The 18,698-nt window shown below is 37.0% G+C and overlaps 1 protein-coding gene across 1 annotated transcript in view; it reads left to right on the forward strand.

Moving 5' to 3' along the window:
- Positions 1-18,698, forward strand: part of LOC105100345 (usherin) — a 370,866-nt gene that overhangs the window by 277,720 nt on the left and 74,448 nt on the right. Inside the window, exons 34-37 of the mRNA XM_064477011.1 lie at positions 557-740; positions 1,863-2,020; positions 14,647-14,805; positions 16,216-16,375. Of these exons, the coding sequence (XP_064333081.1) occupies positions 557-740; positions 1,863-2,020; positions 14,647-14,805; positions 16,216-16,375 (661 nt within the window). The remainder of the gene's footprint in view (positions 1-556; positions 741-1,862; positions 2,021-14,646; positions 14,806-16,215; positions 16,376-18,698) is intronic.

Raw genomic sequence — 18,698 nt, forward strand, 5'->3', positions numbered from 1 at the left:
AGATGAGAGAGCCTAGTTCTCCGAGGCACGACGTCGTTTTGATGTCCAGGAAGGGAAGAGAAGCCAGGAAATGAGGCTGGGAGGAGTAGCCAGAGAGGAAGGTTAAGAGGAACCACAGCAGCAAGTGTCCGAGAGGCAGAGGCAAAGTGTGCTTGTCCGTTGAACTTGAGAATTCAGACAAAGGCTAGATTATGATATGATTCCAAGTAAATGGGCATCAAAGTTGAAAATCCCTGGAGAGTCTCCCAGGCCTTGATTGCACTCAGAGTAGCAGTCAAGATAGAGAAATTATCCACCACTCATCTGACATTCACTCTCTAAAGGCAATTCAAAAAAAAAAAAAATAGTAATAATTAAAATATTTGAAAAATACATTTATACCCAATTCTGTATTTCACCTCCAAAGCAAATAAATGTTTTTTGCTGCTCACCAGGAGGTTTTTTTTTTTTTTTATCAATAGATAAAAATACCATAGTATGTGAGATGATGATGTGACTTTTGATAAGGTGTTTATTTAACCCTAACAGTAAAACTTCATTGTGTTGCTTCTGCCAGGAGTTTGGGTGACACCTCGACATGTTATCATCAATCCTACGACAGTGGAATTATATTGGAGTCCGCCAGAAAAGCCCAATGGTCTCATTTCTCAGTATCAGTTGCGTCGTAACGGAACCTTGGTTTTCCTGGGTGGCAGTGAGGAGCAGAATTTCACGGATAAAAACCTGGAGTCCAACAGCAGGTGAACTAAAAGAAAACTTACCAGTCATACAGTGAGAATTTTTAGATTTTTCAGGGTTGAGAAAGAGTCCATCTCCAACTGAAACAATATTAATTGGTTATTTAATCTCATTTATTAGTCATTTCATAGATGATGAGATCACTTAAAGATGCTGAAGACCCAAGTGCTAGCTCATTATATAGTCTTCAGAAGACAAGAAATTCCTTAGAAATGTAAATAAATAATCTATCTGACATGAGAATGTTTAAGTATATAAAATACATAAAGCATTACAGTTTTTGAATTATCAAACTATCTTCAAAAGCATGGATCCCTAAATCAGCAAGAAAAGAGATTTAAAGAGGTTTGTTTTACATCAATGACCTTTTCTTCTGTTACTATGTTTTCTCTGCTTGCTACACTATATAGAGACATGAGTGGTTTAAGGGGAAAAAGTTCCACATATTTGCAATTCATTCCCATTCATTACTCAGCAGAGATAAAATATATCTTAGATCAACAGATGTTTTATTGCAGAGTGTAGAGATCAATTTAGTTTTATTGTAGAGAGTAGCAGATCAATTTAGAAACATCTTTCTCTAAACATATTTCCCTGAACTCTAACCCATTTAAAAACGGAGACGATTAATTTGAATCCTCCACAAGCCACCAGCACACTTCAAGACTTTTCTGAAATCTTGAAGAAAAGCAATGAATTATTCGAGGGTTAAAAATAAAATGGGAGAGGGGCAGAAATAGTGATGGCCTGGTGAGAATGTTCCTTGTGCTAGAAAAACTACAGGTCTATGGTAAATTTCTGGACAAGGAGCAAAGAATTTGCAACTTGTCACAAATTTAGGACCAAGCAATAGGGGGAAAAGCCATCAATCATTGGTCACTTCTCCTGTGCATTGCCTTAGCACAATTCTGTCTTCTTTTTAATTTGTTATTTTGTATTTTTATTTTTATTTATTTTTCATTGAAGTATAGTCAATTTACAATGTTGTGTTAGTTTCTGGTGTACAGCATAGTGGTTCAATTATATATAGAGAGAGAAATATATTTTTCCTTTTCATATTCTTTTTCATTATAGGCTATTACAAGGTATTGACTATAGTTCCCCGTGTTATTTTTTTGATATAGATACATTTATAAGTTGGAAGCCACAACTGGAGGTGGCAGCAGTGCTAGTGATGGGTACATTGTTCATACACCTACGTGGACTCCAGAAGAAATCCAGCCTCCGTATAATGTCACAGCAGTTGGGCCTTATTCCATATTTGTAGCTTGGACCCCACCAGGTAAAGAAAGAAAACCTGTGTGTGTTTGTCTGTGTGTGTATGTAAAATATTTTAGAGGAAATTAATTGAATATAAGGATGGAAATGTGAATTTAGTAAATCAGAGAGACATAATCTGTCTCCTAGATAAATATAAACAGAATAAACCAAACCACATTTATGTACAGCCTTATGGATACATACAGATGTAGGTGTTTAGACAAAGATATATAGATACATAGATACATACTTTTCTATCAAAGCAATACTTTCTTTCAAGCACCTGAGCCTAAAATCTCTCTTCTTATTCGTATACATCCAAGGTAAGTCACAGAAGTCTGAGTTACCTTGAACATTCATTTCTAGATTGAATCGTTGGCATTGCACTACATGGTGTGACTTTTGATGAGGTATCAACAAGATTCCCTAGACTGAATCTTTGACATTGTATTACAGCAGTGAGTGGGGAGTTGAGAAAGATAATTGACCACTCCATCCGTGTGCCTTGAGTTGTGACCAGTATAGTAGCTGAGTTTTGCCTAAGTTGTATCACCTCCATCAAACCATTCAGTCACTAATGGGTGGCTTTTGTGGCTTAGTGAATTTTTAAACTTTGAAAATAATAATCATTCTTAGGTAAAATTCTGATTGTAGTAACACTGTGGATTAAGAATTAGAGTAAAGTTTGCATGCTCTGTCTTTTAACCTAAGGAAGTAGGAAGGTTTTGTTCAACAAAATTGAAAACTGATTAAGGTTGTTAAATTGCACTCCAAAGGTATATGATTTTATTCTTAATATCTAGTCTTAACATGGCATTGAAACATGAAATTAAAACAAACCCCTGATGCCCCCATAAGAATAAATTTAGCCACATTTTGACATGGAATTGAAAATAATTAGGTAATAGCCATTTTGGCTTTCAAAGATCCATTCCACAAAATAAATAACAAAGACTTATTATTCATTGAATTGAACACTTATGTCAGTCAAAACTGGTAGTATAATCATAAAGATAACATAAAGGCCGAATGTATAAAACTTAAATTCTCATGAACCAACATCTTTCTGATGTCATAATCTAAGACAAAGGTGTCTTTTTGGTCAAATTCACAGGAGAAAAATCTCTCAAGAGCTTTATAAGCAAAGAAAAACTTAAGTTGCTCTATGATATTAAATATAAATGATTCTACCCACCTTTGTCTTAAAATGAATATGAAATAATATTAAATTAAACAAAATGTGAAGAATAATCAGTAGTGCCAGAATGTCATAAACAGCTATAAGTCTTGCCTCGGTTTTAGAAGCATAGATATTCTTGGACTCTGCTCTTAATTTCAGTGGAGGAAAACACAAATCTCCTGCTGCGGAAAATACACAAACTTACATATCCTTTCATGGAATTGATTTCTACCTTCATGGAATAGAATTGCTATCTTGCAACCTTTTAGCATATTTCTCCTTGGCATTTTTATAGTGCTGTGGTGTTTTTACACCACAAAGCAGAATGAGGCAGAATGGAGCCAGCCTGAGACCAGATTCAGCCTGTTGGCTGGACACTTCTCAGATTCAGTCCCGAATCTTCCACCATCCAGATTCTCAAAGAACAGTAAAGGCAGTTGGTCCAGGGTGATAAGCAATGTTGATGATTTCCTAGCCAAGTGACCAGGAAGTTCCATGGCTTATCAAATTACCTGTCATTTTCACATTATTACACATATAAATTGCCATTGCTACTCTGAAGGCTTCACACCTGATAAGGATTTGAAAACATCCTTCTTTTAAGACAACCAAAATAAGATGAATGAGAAAACCAGGCCCACTGATGCCACCTATTAGCTGACATTAAATAAGTCAATGTTTCTGAATCTCAGTTATCCCCTTCTGTAAAATGGGCATAATGCCAGTACCTACATGTAAGGGTTGCTGTAAAGATTAAATGAGATAATTTGTATTATTATATAATCGGCATACATTGCCTGGTCTGTATAATATTCTCTAGATAGTGGTTATTTTCAGATAACTATTTTTACCTTTAATTATTCATTTTAAAAATGTATTTGCTCCAACATTTGCTAGGTCCCAAGGCCCCCACTTTCAAAATGATAAAACTGCATATGTTAGGATTAAGTTTATAAATTTTTAAGACTTCTTTCAAATTTCCCAGAATTGTGTCATTTTTTCCTTTGAGTTCAGCATCATATTTTCATGTTCAATGTATGTTTTTATTTAGAAAAAAATCATAGTGAAATAAGCGTAAGTTTTGCTCTTTTAATGTAACCTTAACTCTTGTCTACCTCAGGCTTTGTAGAAATTGTTCATTCTAGTCCAGCCTAAAGGATATTGTAGAAATGCTTCACACACTAACTCTGACCATGTAACCAATGGTTAATAAATCTATAATATCCAGACCTGTCAATCTTTTAGTTTCAGATGCACAAAATCCATTACAGAAACCCTGTAATATATGGAAAGATTAAAATCTTAAATTAAACTTTTTTCCTGGTGCCTAGAAGGATTTTGAAGTCAGTAAACAGGCAGGTGATTTTGACTTGTGTATAATCTACAGTTGATTTTATTGGAAAGTACCTCATGCTGTGTTTTGATTTGGATAATAAAAACATTTTTCTGCTCCTGACTAGTCACAAATATGTATTTTAAACTAGAAGAAAACAAACTTGCTGTAACTGGAGGTTGTTTATTTGCTCACAGTCAAGAGCTTTCTAGGTGTTGCTTATCCTGCCCTGACATCACAAAATGATTACATCACACAGAAAGCTGAAAAATTGTCAAAAAACAGTATGGACTGTAATTCCCCAACCTGAGTGAACATTAGAATCAGCTAGAAAGCTTATGCAAAGACAGATTCTCAGCCCCAAGTTTACAGAATAAGAATGTCCTGGGATGGAGTCAAGTTCCCCAGGTGACTTTGATGAGCTCTGAGTTTAGTAACCACGTCCCCCCCCATGCCAAGCAAACGTGGTTGGTTACAATAAATCTCTGAAAACGTGAATCAAACCGGTTCCCTGGAATGTCCAAAGCCAAAGTAGTGGTCAGATGAACTGATTTTTTTCACATGTATTGTGTCCTGTGGTCAGTACGGACAGAGTGACCTTACATAGGTAAGTTGCTGGGAGAAAAAAATCCATGTGGTTGCTTGGCAACAGGAAATGACCTAGACAATTAAATGAGCTTTCAGTTTACACGTTCTTATTTCAATGCTAGCTATACATTGTCTTATTACATGTTTCTAAATCCTATTAGTAAAAGGGCTGAGGTCCAGAGAATATATGAGACTATTCAGGGGAAGAGAAATTGTAATACTGATGGCAAATATCATATATATGCATTAATATTACTTGCTTATATTTGCCATTTGTTAAATTCCTAGTATATGCCTAATGCTTTGATAAGCACTTTCCCTGCCTTACCTCAGTTAATTCTCATGCAAAGCCTGGCAGACAAGTAGTATCATGATCAAAATATTAAGATGAGAAACTTGAATCTCAAAGATGTAATATGATGTACTCCAAGTCACACAGTAGAGGCAGAATTCAAATTCAGATCTGCTCTCTATGACTGCCTTATGGGAGCAGTTCCTTCCTATCTTTGACTTAACTCTTAAATCCAAATCATTTCCATTTGTGGTCCAAAGTCCTTCAGATTTATGGTATAGCACCTGGTTGTTTTGAAATAGTACCCCAGAGGGCCGAGAAGCAGAGCTAGGTGTTGGAGAAAACCAAATGATTCGAGGAGAAAAATGTTTCTTGCAGAATTAATTGTGAAAAATGGTGAGCCTTGGAAGAGAAGATCTCCATCTGGCAATAGTTATCTCCCACACCGTGAAGAAACTAGTCACCAGAAGCCTTACCTACCTGTCCAGAAGTGCAGAAGGAATAGACATGACTTAGCAAAACATGGTTCCAGGTCTAGAAAGATTTTAATTAGGTGGGAGAGGGAAAGAGTCGTTTCTCAATTAACTACAAAGCGGTTATTCACAGATTGTTTTAATGCCTTGGTAGACATTCTCTTAACCTCCCAGGTAAATCCTGGTTCACTTTATCTCATTATTATTTAATCAATAGTAGTCGTAAGATTATCAAAAGACTCCAAACTCTAGAAAATCAATCCACTCTTTTGTATATTATTTGTACCATCAAATCAGATGGTATACAAACAGCATATCCTTATAAAATGTTTGCTAAATTGAAATGAAGAAACAAAATGTTGAGTAAGGTTCTAAAATTTGCCATTTAGGCAAATATAAATAAATTTTAGATGTTCTGCTGTTTAAAATTATTCAAACACTTGATTTCGTATAGAAACCCACATTCAGTGGGCACTGTCTATATGCTGGCCATTCTTATTTGAATCTATAGACAAAATAAACCAGATTAGTGTATTCCTAAACATTTCTTCTCACCTTTTGCCAGCTCTGAACTTTGGGTCACAATGTACACATTCGTATTAAAAAGAAAAATGGATATATGTGACCTCAGTAGGTGAAAAAATTGTAGAAAATGAAGAAGCAAATGTTTCATGGGACATGAATCGTTTACTTAGATTAAGAATGGAGCTAGGTATCCCTGCGCTTTCAGAGTCCAAACATTCAACATTATTTAAACTTTGAAGGTAGTAAAGGGATGGTCTGATTTATCAAGGTGATGACTATATTTTGAACTATCCTAGCCCTCAATCATGTTCTAATTAACAATGTCGTTAGATTGAACACCAGCTTTTTCACACTAAGGATGGTGAGTTATCTAGGCTTAATGCATAATCTTGAAATGCTGGTGCTTTTCCTTTCACATTTATCTCTTAGTCCATTAAAGAAAAGAATTGGCAACAGTTCTTCTACTGAGAAATCATTTAAATTAATATTGCTTAGGAATAGAAATGATTTTTATTAATCAAGTTTTGATTAAAGGGTAGCTAGGCACGATATGGCCTGTCGGTAGACATGAGGCGTCTTGGCGGTCACTGAGCTCATCAGCTGAAGTGTATTAGATCCGATGCTATTCATTTAAAGTCAGAATTGGCATTAAGCTTTCTAAGACATTCATGTTGCATTAATTGGGATGATTCAACATTGGCAATTGTTTCAGGTTTCTTTTAAGTGCAATAACCAAGTGACAAGTAGTGGTGAGTTTCAGAAGAAAATGTAAAACTCATTTCAATGATTTGTGGCTTACTTTACATATGAATCCATTAATCTTTTTTCAGTTTTATTGAAGTATAATTGACAAATAAAATGGTAATGTATTTAAAGTGTATAACATGATAATTTGATGTACGTATACATTGTGAAAGGAGGCCCACCGTTGATTTAATTAACACATTCATTATCTTAATGTATTTCTTCTTTTTTTCTTTTTTTTCTTTACCCCTTGGTGAGAAACCCAGTTCTACTCTCTTAGCAAATTGCAGTTACACAACACATTGTCAACTATAGTCACCAGTTTACACAGTAGATCCTCAGACCTTATGCATCTTGTAGCTGAAAGTTTCCACCCTTTTACCAACCTCTTCCTGTTTCCCCCAATCTCTCAGCTTCTAGCAGCCACCATTTACTCTGTTTCTACAAGTTCAACTTTTTTTTTTAATGATTCCACATATAAGTGATACCATTCAGTATTTGTTTTATATCACATAATATCACATTTTCTTTATCCATTCAGCCGTTAATGGACAGACAGGTTGTTTCCATACCTTGGCTATTGTGAATAATGCTGCAGTGAACATGGGAGTGCAGCTGTCTCTTTGAGATAATGATTTTATTTCCTTTGGATATATATCCTGAAGTAGAATTGCTGAATCAGATAGGAATTCTGTTTTTAATTTTTTGAGGAATCTCCATGCCATTTTCCATAGTTCCTGTACAAGTACACATTCCCACCAGCAGTGCACAGGGATTCCTTTTTCTCTACATCTTTGCTAGCATTTGTTATCTTTTAACTTTTTTATAATAGAGATCCTATCCGACCTGGAATAATATCTCACTGTGGTTTTGACTTGCATTTACCTGATAATTATTGACGGTGAGCACCTTTTCATGTTATCTGTTGGCCATTTGTGTGTCTTCTTTGGAAAAATGTCTGTTGAGGTCCTTTGTCCATTTAAAAAAATTTATTTTTGCTATTGAGGTGTATGGGTTCCTTATATACTTTGGATATTTAATCCCTTATCAGATACGTGGTTTATAAATATTTTCTCCCATTCCATAGGTTGTCTTTTCATTCTACTGATGGTTTCCTTTGCTATGGGGAAGCTTTTTAGTTTGATGTAATCCCATATGTTTATTTTTGCTTTTGTTGCCTTTGCTTTTGGCGTTTAATACATTTATATCACCTTTTTGAGCTCTAATACACGCTAGGCATTTTTCCAAGAGATTAACACATATCTCATTTAATATTCATAACAACTTGTAGTACGTTCAGTGTTCTTCCTATTTGGCTAATGAGAAAAGGCATTTTCGACATTACAAGCTTTTTTCTCTAGGTGTCACACAGAGACCACATCACATAGAAGTCCGAGCCAACCTATAGTGAGTCTGATTCCAAATTCTATGATCAAAATCACTATAGTATATTTTTTCTATTTTTCTATTTTTCTGCCTAAACAGTGCGGAAAGCAAATGGCTTTTTTCTGTTTTACTATGATCCAGTTCAAAAGCTAAAAAAAAAAAAAAATTGCCATACATACAGCAAACATAAATGAGGACAAATTAATTCAAGGACAGTTCATCCAGTAACCTAGTAGGGTCATTTTATTTGCCACTTAAAATTTCATAGGATGTAGTTCATTTACATTTGGGTAGATTGAGTCACCTTTTCATTTTGACAAACATGGAAATGTTTACTGAACCCCTCTCAGGGGAAAGGCACTATACTCGACATTTTGAGAGTTAAAAAGAAGAATGAATGAGACAGTGTCCCTCTTGTCAAGAACCATACCTTCTTCTTGGGTAGAAAAGGCATAAAATGATGACTATTATACAAACTATGTAAAATGTCCATACAATTGGCATGGATGCATATTCAAGAGGGTCCTTTTTCACGTCCATGGTCCCCAAAGGTCATAACCAAGACACCACTATCTGTACAAAGGAGAATTCAGGCTAATTGTTTAAAAGCATTATGTTAAGCACAACCTGTGTTTTGAAGCCAATGTGGCTATCAAACCGAATTAATCGCTTTCCTCTTAGAATTGTTCTTGCCCCAGCTCTGAAAAAAAGATTTTTAAAAAGGATTATTTGATTGACTTCTCCCGTTGTAAAGTATGCACCTGCTGTGAAATGAAGCCACGGAGAGAAAAAAAAAAGTTGAATAATTTAACTTTTTTATTTGTAAAGATAATCAGGGTTTTTCTGATTACATCTTAACTTCATAAATGTTAAATAACCTACCAGCATCTAGTTGTTGTAAATTATGAAAAGGAGCCTTGCAAGGAATATTAACCAACGAACTCCTTGTTCTTTAGTGAACAAGAAAATGTGTTATGACGGCTTGTCTTTGTGCGACTGGTAACTTTGACACCAAATAACAAAACTGCCATTTGCACTTAGGGTAAATTGGTTCACATGAGCCTCCGCTGCTCCTCTCACTCTGACATAAATTTATGAACTCGGGAACTAACCAAGTCGTGTGGCTTGCCGGCTGACTTTAACAAATATGCCCATTTCATTTCATTCAGTCATCAGAATGCCAGGGGGCTGGGTCGCTTCAGACTCACCGCAGATGGTCGAGGGCTTGCAGGAAGAAAGGAGACTTTCATGTCACCGTCCTGTAAATCATGACAGTGGAGGGGACCCTCTTTCCTAAATGCATGTCAGTGTTTGACATGCACAGCTTCAAGGAGCATTTGCTGTTTCAACACCTCATAGGTGTATGTAAAGGACATTTATTTCCAATTAACCAAGACGTGAAAAATGCATTTTCCGGGTTCATGCTTTGACCAGCTGAGATCAAGACTATGTCCATATTTGAAACGTGATGGAAGTGCAGTTTTGTTCCCTGACCTCCTGGGAGTCCTGTCCTCTGCTTAAAAAGCAGAGGAGTTACTGGAAGCAGACCAGTAGATACAGACTAAAGGCGCAGTATAATAAGGTGCAACCTCAGACAAATTGAAGGAGCGATTGCTCTAAATCATTACTAGGGTGAAGAATAGAATCTCTTCACAGGAATAGAACTTATCATATCCAAGTATATGTAAAAAATAAATCTAGATAACAAAATATTGTTATAAAGATATTTACTTGATTCAGTATCGCATTAATTTGTAATTGGAATAACAGCTTTATACAAAAGATGGGTTCAGAAGTGTTTGAGAGCCATGAAGACAGTGTTATAGTTGTGCAGGTTTTTTTCCCATTTTGTTCCATTTCTTTCTTTCTTTCTTTCTTTTTTTGTAGAGGCGCCTGTCATTTACTCGGCACTTTCTGTATTGCAGTGATGTACGAAAATGCTGTACACGCATTTTTAAATTTAATTCTTTCAGCTCTTTATGAGGTGGATATTAGCATCATCATTTTATAGACAAAGAGACTGGCATTCATAAAGGTTGAGTAATTTATCAGAAACAAATGAAGGCATAAAAAAGGGGTTTGATCTGACTCCATTCTGTGGTTTGTCTAGTTCAACAAGAATGATGGCGTGTTTTTCAAATCTGTTTGTCAAACTTTCCGGTAAGATCTACCGTAGGGACAGAGGAGAGTGAACATATAATCCCAGGAGATTTAGATTTAGGAAAAAACCTAAAGCAATCACCATAAACTTGTGATTTTTTTTTAAGGTCTTGCTTTTTTATCTTAAAAATTCATGCTAGTTTGGCATTGAACTTTAATATGTCTGTCTCTATAAAAAAGTAATGTATAATTTATCCTGCAGGGGTACATTTTCTACTAATCTCTTTAGGTAAAGCATGTTATGTTGTTATATTGCAGGATATTCAATCAATCTGAAGAAAGCCGACCCCAGTACCAGGCTCAATGTCCAGGCAATTCTTGCTCTCTGTATTTTGTCATAAATATGTGTGTGCAAACAGCAAACTTTTCCCCCCACTGCTTTGCAGGCTATGTCAGGGTAACAATAGGGAGAAATGCTCCAAATCTGAGGTGGGATGCTGTGACATTCCGTGATATTCTGGGTGGATATTTCCATAAGTATATCTTCCTGCTGAAAGGTCAGATTGCATATTGAGAGGGTCCCTGATTCACTCTTCAATCTCTTTTACTACCTTGAGCAATACTCCCCAAAGAACATCTTTAGTGAAAGAAAAAAAAAAAAAGCCTGATTACATTGCTCTTTATTTTACCTCTAATTCAGCACTTAAGTTTTCCTCGCCCATTAATGAACCCAGAGTCTCAAGTGTTTCCTCTAAGCAACTCCCTTCATCCAACTCTCAAATTTCATTTGAATTATAAAGCAGTCTTGTTGGGAGCCATAAAAACGGCTCCAGTTTTGTCTTGCAGTTGAGAATTAGACTGTGAAGAATATCTTCTCAGTAAGCTCATTATATGTACTCATTACACCATTAAAGATCTTTGTTGTGATATCTTTCTTTCTTCATGGAAAAAAAAAAAATAATGCCGAATTGTCTTATTACCTGAGACTGAGCAGAAACATCATGGTCCCAGCCAACTTTTCATCCCGTGTCTGGGGAAGAGTACACAGGATACATTCATTTTAAAGCAATAGTGAGAGATGGAAATTAAATTGGGTTTTGACTGCATCACAAATGGTATTTGCACTTGTTCAACACGCTGGTTCTGTCTGCATAAACTTTTTCTGCTGGTGTAGAGTTAGTTCGCTCTGCAGTGACTACAGAGTTCAAACAGCTGGCCAGTGAAATTTCTCATCCCTCATTACACATATGATTTTCTAGTCTTGTGCTTTTTAGGAAGAAAAAGTTATTCACCATTTTTGTGAACAAGAAGTAGTGGGATTCTGTTGGTTTGCCCTTGCTCGGCAGGGGAGGTGTGTGTGTCACAGATTTTACGAGGCCAGCTGGTGTTGGGAAACAGGGACATGTTTGTCCTTGCCTCTGAAAACACTCTGACACAAGTTCACAAATGGCTAGGACATTTGGGAACAATCAAACAATTGATTGTTTGGGAAACCCACCCTTCAGAACTTTAAATATTCACCTACAATTTTGTTCCATCAGTGGTAATTCTGATTCCTCCATCACTTCTCCCCCTGAATCTAACCTACCTGCAAGACCTGTTCTACCTGTCTGTCCATGTTTTCTCAAAATTAGCCTTTCACTTTTCCCCACAGTTGTCCTCATCCGCGCCTTTATTATCAAAAGATAGCGTAAGTATAGAGGGGTAAGCTTTGGTATCTAATGGGCCTGAGTTCAAGTCTGGCTGCTCCATCCAATTCACATGATATCTGGAACCTGTTTCTCCTCCAGGCCTTAGTTTTCTCATTTTAGAAAAACGTAATAACATTTACCTTTCAATGTGGTCATGTGGCTTCTTTATTCAGTAGTTGAGCTACTACTCTGCGCTAAAATCTAAGCATTGGACCTACCTTATTATTGTTTTGAGGAAAACAAAGTCCCCAAATGTATGAAGTTGACATTCTAGTGATTTTTTTTTCCAGGTTTAATATGTAGAATTATTACAGTCCAACTGCACACACACTTTATATTGCATGTAAATACATATACACAGTACATGGCATGTTTTTTTAGTTTTCATATATGTACTAGTTATTATTTCTAAGAACAGATTAGATCTTTAGCTTTTTAAACTTGCATGGTTATCAGAGGAATAAATCCAACTACAAAATAAGAATCAACAGAATGCGGGAATCCAGTCATAAAGGACAGTAAGATGTGCTTACACTTATTCAAGAAATCAAAACAATAATTAGTTCATTTGTGTCATTATTATTGTTATAATTTTTTAGATTCTTCATATAAATGATGTCATATGGCATTTTTCTTTCTCTTTCTGGCGACATTCTAGTGATAATAAATGTGGTAATGGGTACTGCCTGGCATAAAACAGGGATGCAGTAAAATATTGTTCCTGTTTCTGTTATTGCTGCAACCATGCAATGACTTTCAAACCGGTGTCCCTACCTCCTGGCTCTCCCGTTTTCAATCCACTGCTCGCCTGCCATCAGTGTTATCTTCCTAAAATACAGGTTAGATCATGTTAGCATCTTCAGAGTCTCATGTTGCTGATTATACATAAAACCCAAACTTCCTGAAGAAATCATTGATAAAACTTAGTGGTCACTTGAGCTTGAGAATAAAGACATCAGAGTCTTTTCTCAGAGTCTACTCTAAGGATCTAACTTTAGGGCCTCCAGCGTAGGGCAATGGAGAGGAAATCCAAGAACAGATTTGGGAATAGAAAAGTGTAATTCTTTTTTGGACCTGTTGAGATTGAGGTCTCTGTGAAGCAGGCAGTTCAAAATAGAAATCTGAGCTGCAGGAGAGATATAAAGCCAGAGATAAAAATTTAGGAAATCAATGATAGAATTAACAGTCAGTTAAGCTATGAGGACAAAAGCAGTAGTTTAATTAGGATGCTGTAAACTTAAAATTAAAATTCTCATTCTGGGTTGCCAAATTCAGCACAATCTAGCACCTTTCCAAAGGAAATAATTGATCAGTCCTCCCGACGATGATCAGTGTTTCCTTCAGAAACTGCTTATTTTCATCAATCCTACATGAAATCCTGAACATTTCTCGTTGGTACTAGCTCTTCTGCCCCTCACCCATTGGAGCTGTGTCTACAAAAAGCACAACCACGTTTCATTCTTTAGATCTTCTCTCTCATGGCTTACTGAGTCCTGTGCTGTAGATTTCACTGTTTCTGTAGCAAAGAAACTTACTTAATTACTACAAAGGTAAGTGACTAAGCCCATATATGTTAGAAGTTATCAGATCAATGAGAAACTTTAGTGGGAAACTTCATTTTATTGTTCATTCAAGGTGCACATCCTCTCCTTTAAAATGTGTGCATGTTGTTCATGACCAAACGAGACTTACGGGCATTTAATTCTATGACTAGATTGTGAAGAGGCTGAAATGACAAGACCTTCTTTCTTTAGGAAGCATTGTGAAAAATGACAAGTTTTTGAACCCAAATTTTATATATATTTGGGCCAATAAGTCTCGCTGACAGAGGGGACTGTCCTGACTTAATAATTAATGCACTGGGAATTCTCTAGGTAGATTGTGATTTGGATACTTTACGGGCTGTTATGTCAAGGATCCGTGTCAGACTAGATGCATACACAATGCCTACAGAAAAATTATTGTCACAAGCAAAACTCATAGGTTTTTTATGTACTTTAAGAGTAAGTAAGCCTAGGGAAAATATATGGCACCATTTCTAATTGCCTTGTATTTTTTAAGCAGTGAAACATGCCTTCATTTTTATTTGCCCATAGAGTGTATCTTTGAATAGAATTATTATACTTCATTTGTTTTTTAAAATGGGTGACACGCATTTCTTACTTTAGGAATAGGCATTCTCACCTTTTCCAACTTAGTTTTCATGCAGTTATTGATTACTCTATTAGGAAAAAGATACCATTAAGTTTAAATATACGTTGTTCTTAAAAGATAAGCATTTGTTGACCATTTGCTGAGAAAACGTACATACATATTTTTATTCTCTCTCTTTAAAGGGATCCTCATCCCCCAAATGCCTGTGGAGTACAATGTCTTACTCGATGCTGGAAGTGTAGCGCCTCTGACCTCCTCTGTTGGTCATCATCTATCTGTCCTTGTGGAAAATTTGGCTCCATTCACACAGTATGAGATAAGGATACAAGCATGTCAAAATGGTGAGGGTCTTTCAGACACTTGTCCTGGGTTTTTATAGAAAAGTATTTTATTTAAAAAAAAATTCATTAAAAAGGACTAGATTCTCAGTTCAAATATGGAAACTAACATTTCATTTCTTACATGTACTGGACTGTTTACCCAGAGAAATCAGAGCCTGGCATTGAGTGAAGCATTATGCATTTCTGCACATTAAATCATGAATATTTAAATATATTAAAATGGTGGTTTTGCAAAGTCTTGTTTTATAAGGCCCTTTAAAAGAAAAACACCGAGATCACGTAAAGGAATCATTGGTAATATAAAACAAAATAGGTATTACAAAACTCTCATAGAAGAGGGACTCACCTTGGTTCTAATTCAGTTTTATTCAGACAGAGGAGTGGTAAGGGAGACATTATTTAGAAGGTGAAGTTACACGCAAATAAATCTTATGTATTTTGCAGTGCTTTTCTGATACATATCGCGTGTACATAAACTGTCTCCTTGAGTTCCGTGGCTTAGGCTGATGGTCAGTGAAATTGTCATCTATCTGTGTGGTCTTAAGGAAGAGCCCCTCTCACTTCCTTCATCCCTCCAACTGTCATATAACACCCAGCCGCTAAGAGAGATGTGACTCCCATTGGTGTGCACAACACGTGGCTTCACCTTCAATCAGAGACATTTACCAGTCTTATCCCCAGCACGTAACTGTAACTCCTGTCCTTAGGAACTTCTGTTTTCAAATTAGCACTATTTCCTATAGAGTTGATTAGGACTAGGGGTCTGCAATTTTGCTATGCTAAATCTCCGAAATCGAGAGTCAGTTTGCTCACTTTTCTCTACAAACCAGACCAAGAGATTTTGTTTTGAAGGTTGCTTTCCGTGATCCAGTCTTCAGCGAATCCACATGGAAATAGCTTTAAACTAAGGTTTTCTTTATTTAAATGCAAAATCAACTCCTGCATCTCTATTTCCCTAAGGGTATGCTATCAAGATACAGTATCCCTCAGATTCACTGTTTGCTTGGTGTGTGTTGAGAGAACAATCATTATTTTTAAATATTAGCAAAAATAAGACAGCATTAAGAGCATGCAAGACGTGCGGGTCACACAGACGCTTATGAAATTGAAGCACATTATCACTCTCCGGCTGGAATAACTGCAGTCAGCCAGCGGAACCTCAGTTCAGACAAGCCCAAGCGTCATTGTCTGTGCCTGTAAAAATATGTGGCTAATTAATGGATTTTCCAAAAATGATCCCTTGTTTAAGTATTCAAATCCTGTAGCGATTTATAATACTAGTCTGAAATATGTGCACAAGCATATAATCAAAACTTCAGATAAAATGATTTTCATGATGTCCTTAACCTATATACACGTAGACAAATTACTAAAGGTCTTGTTTCCCTTTTTTTTTTTTTTTTCAAGGAGGTTGTGGAGTTAGCAGTAGGATGTTTGTCACCACATCTGAAGCAGCCCCCATGGATCTAAATTCCCCAATTCTTAAGCCACTGGGGTCAGCTTGCATTGAAGTTAAGTGGACGCCACCTAAAAAGCCAAATGGAGTCATCATCAACTACTTTATTCACAGGTAACAGTGATTTAGTTCTATTATTGTCAATTGTTTAAGAATGTGTACTATTCAGAAGTGTAGAATCAAATACATTTTCTATTTCCACAAGGGAGTGGATGGGAACTCATGCTTTTTGGAACACCTACTGGAAACTAAAATTGGTACTGGAAACTTACACATTATCCAAGGGAAAATGCTGCAACTGCCATTTTTGTCTGAGCCCTCTTTAAGAGACAAGACCTCACAGCCTCATAAGCTCTGCCTTTGATGGAGCAGTACAGCTGTCCTTGGCCGCTCACTGACCAAGAGAACATAGTCATTCCACAGGAGGAACCAGGTCTGGGACAAGAACTCCGATTATTTCCCATCACCTAGTATGTGGAGCTTGAAAAGGCTTTTGCTCATCCTCAAAAGACGGCACTTTTTTCATGTGCAGAGAGAAGGGTCACTCTGCAGCTCCCCCTTCTGTTTTGAGGTTTCCACTCCGCTGGAAACGATGTGCAGAATTTGTTAAGTGTATCCACCTAAAATGAAGAAAAGAGGGAAAGAGGGTGGGGAGGAGAAGGAGAAAGTGAGGAGACTGAGAGTGAGGTGGAGGTGAGGAAGGGGGGGGGAGAGGGAGGAGGAAGAGACAGCAGGAAAGGAGAAAGGAAAACAAAAACAGGGAAGGGACCAGAGGACCTGTCGGCTGAGAGCTTACCCTCTGTCTTAGTCCATTCAGGCTGCTATAACCAAAATACCATAAACTGGGGTGGCTTGTAAACAACACACATTTATTTCCCACAGTTCTGGAGGCTGGGAGGCCCAAGATCAAGGCGCAGTTACTGTCTGGTGAGGCCCACTTCCTGGTTCAGAGATATCCCTTCTCTCACTGTGTCCTCACCTGGCAGAAGGGGCCGGGGGCCCTGTGGGGCCTCTTTTATAAGGGCACTAATCCCATTCATGAGGGCTCCACCCTCATGACCTAGTCACCTCTGGAAGGCCCCATTTACTGACACCAACACCTTGGAGGTCAGGATTTCAACATATGAATTTGAAGGGAACACAACCATTCAGATGGTAGCACTGAGATGACAGAAAAGGTATTTTCTAAGACAGAGACTGGCAGACATAAAGGATTTGCAGATGAGAAGCCCACTCCAAAAGCCCTGTATTTGCATCAGACACAAAGAGTCCAACACATTTTTCTCAGATCCTTGCCCCACTTCAGCATCCTCTGTTAGTCCATCCAGCAGCCTCACGCCTTCCCTTGCTTGATCCTCCGCCCAGCGGCATCGTTTGAAACTTAGTTTAGTCTCCTTTTATAACTTTAGATCTTCCATCCCTTTGATTCAGACCAATTTTTGGTGATGAGCTAAGGGTTTGTAGGAAAATTATAAAGACAGAAATCATGATTGCATGTCTGGCTATGTAAATGACATGGCCCAAGATGAGCAAGCCAAATTTCTTCTCAGCAAACATTAATTTGAAGAATAATATTTCTGATTCAAACACACACGGGCACGTGAAAATGGCTAATGTGAATTTACATTTTACGCTAAGCACATTAGTGCAGCCTCTAAAATGCCCATCCTCTTGGTTTTCTTTCATCTACTTAATGCTAATTGTATGAGAAAAGCACATCAAATTCCTATTCTGAATAAAGGGAAATAAAGTATCTGTTATAGAGCAGGATGTGGCTTCACTCGGTTGGTTTTGTAAATAAAGCTCATGATTGCAGTGACTATTCCATGGCAGCTATGGAGAGGGAAAACAGGAAATATAATGCAGAAAGCCCGCTTCAATGAAAAATACTGTAAATTGAATTTGACAGCATTTGATGGAATTTGATTATTCTAGTCACAGCCAAACAATGATATAAAGAGTAATATGAAACAGAATGTGTTACTGCCTAGCAGACTCAAAAGCAATAAACCTTCCTCCAATGTGACACAATCACTTCACAATCATAATTGTAGCCTGTTTGATACCTCTGAGTACAGCAGAAGGGCACTGACTGACACAGATACATTTTGTTTTTTATTTAAAGTGAAATGAAAATGGCGCACTGGGGCTCCAGATACAATCGTTATATTCACCTACACGGGCATGAATCACTTGGCAGTTATTTCTGCTGAAGTTTAAATGTGCTTAGACAACAACAATATCAAATTTTTCTTAGATAGCTGCAAAAAAAAAAATCAGAAATTTGTAAGGACAGAAATAGAAGGTAGGCATGTAGCTCTTTTTCATTCTGGGGCTACGTGGGGCCCCTTGGGTAGTGATGGCCACAAGCCTGCGGTGTTTCTGGGAGGTAGTGGCAAGTGATTTCTGCTTCATCCTTTGCCCCCTCTCTCTCTTC

This window comes from Camelus dromedarius, chromosome 21, assembly GCF_036321535.1.
Source record: "Camelus dromedarius isolate mCamDro1 chromosome 21, mCamDro1.pat, whole genome shotgun sequence".
Taxonomy (NCBI): domain Eukaryota; kingdom Metazoa; phylum Chordata; class Mammalia; order Artiodactyla; family Camelidae; genus Camelus; species Camelus dromedarius.